Source organism: Triticum aestivum, chromosome 4D (genome assembly GCF_018294505.1).
Source record: "Triticum aestivum cultivar Chinese Spring chromosome 4D, IWGSC CS RefSeq v2.1, whole genome shotgun sequence".
NCBI classification, from domain to species: domain Eukaryota; kingdom Viridiplantae; phylum Streptophyta; class Magnoliopsida; order Poales; family Poaceae; genus Triticum; species Triticum aestivum.
The window spans coordinates 66,752,306-66,758,503 of NC_057805.1; the positions used below are offsets into that span (position 1 = coordinate 66,752,306).

General features: G+C 44.9%; 1 protein-coding gene across 1 annotated transcript in view; it reads left to right on the top strand.

Moving 5' to 3' along the window:
• The window catches only part of LOC123096256 (WD repeat-containing protein 20), a 9,799-nt gene extending 7,027 nt beyond the window's left edge, over positions 1–2,772 (top strand). Inside the window, exons 9-11 of the mRNA XM_044517938.1 lie at positions 1,011–1,116; positions 1,208–1,300; positions 1,907–2,772. Coding sequence (XP_044373873.1) covers positions 1,011–1,116; positions 1,208–1,300; positions 1,907–2,347 — 640 coding nt within the window. The 3' untranslated portion in view covers positions 2,348–2,772. The remainder of the gene's footprint in view (positions 1–1,010; positions 1,117–1,207; positions 1,301–1,906) is intronic.
• The last annotated feature ends 3,426 nt before the right edge of the window (positions 2,773–6,198 follow it).

The following is a 6,198-nucleotide window of genomic DNA, read 5'->3' on the forward strand; positions in this document are numbered from 1 at the left end:
AAACGGGCCCGAGCCGGCGGATTTCGGCGTCTTGGGGGCGCGACTCGGGCGTTTTTTCGGCGCCGGCGCGAAAAAAGTCGCCCTGGGGGGCGCGGCTGGAGATGCTCTAAGTGTTCCTGTGATGGATAAATTCTATAGAAAACTAGCAGAAACATACTTGGTGCAGCATGCTTGTCATTTTCTTTGATTATATCTTAAACTTCAATCATTCATCATATAGTATAGAACGCAATGTGTCTGCATCTAGAGATGATGTCTGTTAGTTGCTCGATAAGAACTCGCAATTGCAGGCTACCAAGTAAGGTTTTTAATTAACTATAAGAAACTGAAGGGACATGGATTGATAATGGCACATTTTGTACAATTAGCCATGATTTCTGCTAGCGATAAATTGGGGCACGGCAAGTTCTTGGAAACACAGCACATGGTTGAAAGTTGAAAGATCTTATACTGAAAGTTTGCCTGATTTGGTTGCTTGCAAATTGCTGTCATTATTGATGGTATATACTGTATAAAATAGAAGTTCGTTATTGTCCACCTGCTTATTGAAAGTTGTGTTGACTTGGCACTTCCGCTTATGCTTTTGTACATGAATTGACTACCTTGTTATGGCAAGCATCTGGAATCCCAGCTTTTGAGATGTCATGGAATCAAACTTTAAAGATATCATCGTCTGATACAACATTGTATCAAAATTTCATATTTGTACTCGAGGCTCTCTTGGCCTTCTCTGTCCTGACGTTATTGGCTTATTTTCTTATTTGGTTTCACAGGAAGTTTGATGAATATCGTGTAACATTCTAAGTAGTGATGTATACTTGCATCCAACTTTGCATGTAGTCACAATATAGCTAGTCTTGCTTGTACCATTGTCCTGATGTAATTGGATTTATTTGTGCCATTTCACAACAGTTGTGATTTGTGAAGCTAACGTTTTTACCACATAATTGTATAACAGCGTGCCCTTGAAGATGTTAATAATTTGGCTTGTTTGTGCTCTCCTGTTACAGTGCGGATGGAAAATATATATTATCAGGTGGGGAAGATGATCTTGTGCAAGTATGGAGCATGGATGACAGAAAGATGGTTGCGTGGGGCGAGGGGCATACATCATGGGTGCTACTATCATTACAGTTGTCTTTGTGCAGTATATTGATGCTTTTATCGGAACTTCCAATTTTGATGCAGATCTCCTTTTCTGTTGCAGGTTAGCTCAGTTGCCTTTGATTCGTATTGGTCCCCTCCAAGTTCTGATGACGCAGGAGAAAATGCCATGTATCGCTTTGGTTCTGTTGGCCAGGTACCAGTAAATTTATATGAATGAATGAATTTGTTAATCTGGGCCTAATTTGTAACTTTTATGGTTTTTATTCTAACGGAAATCATAATGATACATCATAGAATAATCTGTTTGTTTCCTTGTATACTTGTGATACCGACAAGGATTTAAATGCTAGTGATATTTGAATTTTGTATTGGTTACTTGTTGGGTTGCTTAGGTGACTTGCAGTTGTGAAAAATGAGCATGCTTGCTTCTTGTTCATTAGTATTCTTACCGAGTTGATGAATCATGATTCATGTGTCTCACTAGCTTTTTTTGCTTAAGAAGTTGTGCTACACTCTGTGCCACTTATCACCTGTTCATGAGGGACTGGGTATCACAAATAAGTTCCATTGTATTTCATGTATCTTGAATTCGAAATAGGTTATTGTCTATCTGTTTTGTGTATTTATTCTTAAGCTCTGGCATTGAATATATATACTCTTGACCAAGTATTACAACTTGAGGTTCCATGATTTTATCTTGGGCATAGGATGTGGTCTATGCTTCAGCTACCATTTAGCATTGCTTTTCGTACTGGGTTAGTACTGGAAATAATGTATTTTCACCTTTGCATGCACTTAGGATACCCAACTTCTTCTCTGGGATTTGGCAATGGATGAGATTGCTGTGCCACTTCGACATCCTTCCAGCGGCTCCCCAACATTTAGCAGTGGAAGCCCTTCTGCACACTGGGACAGTGCATGTCCTCCTCCTACTGGTGTTCTTCAGCCGTCTCCACGGATGCGAGACGTACCAAAGCTCTCACCCCTCGTTGCACACAGAGTACATGCTGATCCCCTTTCTGGCCTAGAATTCACCAGTGAATCGATCGTCACCATATGCCGTGAGGGGCTAATCAAAATCTGGGCCAGGCCACAACACAGTGAAAACAGCCAGCGGCCAAATTCTTCTGAGCTGGCAGCTGGCAATGCCATCTCCAAGGATAAGATGATAACATCACCAAACAAAGCAGGCACTTCCAGCTCTAGCTTCAAGCAACCATCATCTGTTATTTTCTCATGACCAAAGGCTTCTGCTTGCATTTTTATCATGCTTGCTCAGCCATGGCTACTCATATCTTGTCACTAACGTGGCGATTAGTGACGCAGGGCTTCGCTGGGAAGTCTGCCAGCGACAGAGGCGTGCTTCATAGATGTCTATGTGACAAAAGAATAACGGAACTTGTTCCTGTACAGATACAGATATTGCCCCCAGATGAATAGTACAAGTTTACTGGTTGTTGTTCCATATCATTTGTCTGGTCTTCCATAACATCTCAATAGATTAGAGTATGTACCCATTCTTTGCATATTAATGGTATCTTCACTTATTAGGCGCTCTGGAGGTTACAGATCAGATTCCATTTGCCCCCCATAACGTTGCTTTCCTGCTTGTGTTATCAATGGAACTGTAAATTACTGTTGTTGTTTATACAATGTTTCTGAATCCCCTTGGGTATTGTATTCCATTTCTTCTTCTTTTGAGTGTTGATTTGTCACTTGAATGTACTCTTATGAGAAACAAAATGCTTGAGTTGTCCCACACAAGTTTGAGGCAAGTTGATGTTAAGAACAGAAGGGAATGCATGACCAATCTGAATTAAAATGATTATGTTCTGCTACCTATGTCTTATGCTTTCTACTATCTATTTGGACTAGTATTTCAACTGTGAAATGTGCTCTCCTCTCATCCACGAGAGATGAGTTTGAAGTTTTGGACCTATCACTGAAATTTGGTTGAGTTGTCGTTGTTGTTGATTCTTTGTTTGGTCCAGGGGTGATTTTGGCTGATGGGAACTGCTGGCATTTATAATGCAAAGCAGTGTAGTTTAGAGTAAGCTAAATACACATTGTATACAGACTCCAAAAACTGCCTAGGTCTTAAAAAATAAACATGCAAACACATGGACAACTTTGGACACAATTATTAAGTTTCATCCTGTATATGTTGGCGCTATAGGAAAGGTCGTGGTTGCTTGATGATGTCTTTCTTTCAACTTATTTTGTGGGGGAAGTTTTGTGAGGATGAGTTGCATATGCCGACGGGTTGTAGGGGCAGTGTGTTGGGTCTTGTGTCATGATGTGGGAGTAGTCCGCTTGCATCATGGGATTGTGGCTTGGTTGTTTTTCGTGACCAAGTTTGTAACGGTTTTAGCTTGGTTTCCCATGAATTAATCGGGCATCTTTTTTCTTCTTAATTAATGGACGAGGCAAAACTTTTGTCTCCGTTAAAAAAAATGTCCAAGTGCATAATTGAATGTTCACTAAAGCATTGTCTTCATTTTTTTGTGGGTTGGACTCCACGCCATGGTTGATCATGTTCCAATGCATGTCATGAAACTTGAGCACTGTAATTGTAGGGATAGGGATAGTGGAGCTAATTGTACGAGCGTTGGGACGCTCGATCCCAATCTCTCCCTTTCCACAATTCTAATCCCCCCTCCCCTCCCCTTCCTCGGCTCTTATTTCTTTCTCCTAGCTAATTTAAAGGGGTGCATGGCTTGATGTGCTTGCCTAATATAGGGCAATGATCTTGTCGGAAATCGCTCGCCCCGGTGCGCGGCTGCGCATTAGCATTGCCCCATTTTATCTATAGCTAACCTAAAAACCAACAAATATGATAGTTAGATATAGCCATTTATTATTTTATTAGTACACAACTCACCCACTTCTTTTACATTTATAACTTGAAACCCGTGCTACAGCTATAGCTACTACTAGAGGCGGATTTAGAGCCCAGGCAGCTGCCTGGGGCGTAGAGACAATTTCCTTCGTTGAGCCTGAGGCTTGCCGTATTCTTGGGTCCGCCACTGGCTGCTATTGTGTTTGTCTTCTCTCTTTTTCAACTCATCATGAATTTGACATGGCACCTCTTATAACCCACCTATATCACCCTATATTATACAAAGTACTTACTTTAATTCTTCAATGGTAAGAGCAACACCAACGGGCCGACCCAAACGGACGGCGATTTCGTCCGTTTTTTGTCCGTTTGGGTCGGCCGCCCGCCCGGCGTCCGCCCAGTTTTTCATATGGGTCGGCAGCGCGCCCAACGCGCCGACCCATATGTGCAGGCGTGGTCGGCTGGCCGCCCAATTTTACATTGATTTGCATTCAAACATATTGTGAAATGAAATAACAAGCAATATAGTTTAGCCGCCCAAATAAATAGTATAGTTTTACAAGCCAAATATAAATAAAAATGTTTCACATAGTTTTGCAAACGAATAAAAGAAGATACATTTATTGGTTGCCAACATGAGTCCACATATGCTCAACCAAATCATTTTGCAGTTGCACGTGAGTTTCCCAATCACGCATGTCTTCATGAAACTGAGTGAACTGCTCAAATGTTGCCGCTACTCCATGCTCAGGCACAACATTCTCACCCTGAAACTGAAAGCCTTGATCGTACAGACGTTCCGGGCGCTCGTCTTCTACGATCATATTGTGCATGATCACACAAGCAGTCATCACCTCCCATAGTTTCTGCGTGCAGCTCCAAGTATTAGCAGGATACCGAACGATGCCCCATCGAGATTGCAAAACACCAAAGGCACGCTCGACATCCTTCCTAGCACTCTCTTGCTCGTGGGCAAATTTTTTCCTTTTCTCTCCGACAGGGTTGGGTATTGTCTTGACAATAGTGGTCCATTGAGGATAGATACCGTCACCCAAATAGTACCCTTTGTCGTAGTTGTGGCCGTTGACAGTAAAGTTCACCGGTGGGCTGTTGCCTTCGGCAAGCCTAGCAAACACCTGCGAACGCTGAAGCACGTTGATATCATTGTGTGATCCAGCCATGCCAAAGAAAGAGTGCCAGATCCAGAGATCTTGAGACGCCACGACCTCTAGTATGACAGTGCAAGCTCTGACATGTCCCTTATACTGCCCTTGCCAAGCAGAAGGGCAGTTCTTCCACTCCCAGTGCATGCAGTCTATGCTGCCAAGCATCCCCGGGAAGCCCCTACTGGCATTCATCGCCAACAAACGGGCTGTATCTTCAGCTGTCGGCTCTCTCAAGTACTCAGGGCCAAACACAGCAATCACAGCCTTGCAGAACTTATACAGGGACTCTAGGCATGTAGACTCGCTCATATGGACGTACTCGTCAATGAGATCACCGGGCACTCCGTATGCAAGCATTCGGATGGCGGCAGTGCATTTCTGATAAGAGGAGTAACCAATCTTGCCGACGGCATCCTCTTTGCACTCGAAGTAGTCATCATAGCCGACCACTCCCTCTCTAATACGGTTGAAAACATGCCTACTCATACGGAACCGGCGGCGGAATTTGTGATGTTTGAACAACGGGTTTGTTGTATCAAAGTAGTCCTTCCAGAGAAGGAAATGCCCGCTCTCTCGGTTACGATTCAACGCCGGAAGGTGGCCCGGAATGGAGCCACGGAACAACGGCCGCTGGTTGTTGAGGTGGTGATGGACCAACACGGCAGTCAATATCTCCTCCTCGTCATCGGACGACGGATCGTCGGAGTCGCAAAGGAAACTGTGGAAAAATAACTCGTCGGCGGAGTCCATTTTCGTACCTTGGCAAACTGTCGAACAGTTTGCGGGCGTCGAAGAAGGAGACGGCCGGCGAGGGGAGACGCGGCGCCCACAGACCAGCTAGCTGCCCTGCCGGCGTCCGACGAGTGTGACGGCGTCCGACGAGCGTGCCGGTCGGATGTGGCGGGGGCGGCGAGGCGTCTTTTTGGTCGCGGGCGGTTGTGCAGTGGGTGAAGCGGCGGCGGGAAACAGTTTGCTCCCCGGCGGCAAAACGGCGGCGGCGGGCGACTAGGGGCAGGGGCGGCGTTGCTGGGCGGATGTGGAGGCGGCGGCAGCTGGAAGAGTCGCCGGCAAAAATAGGCGGCGGCG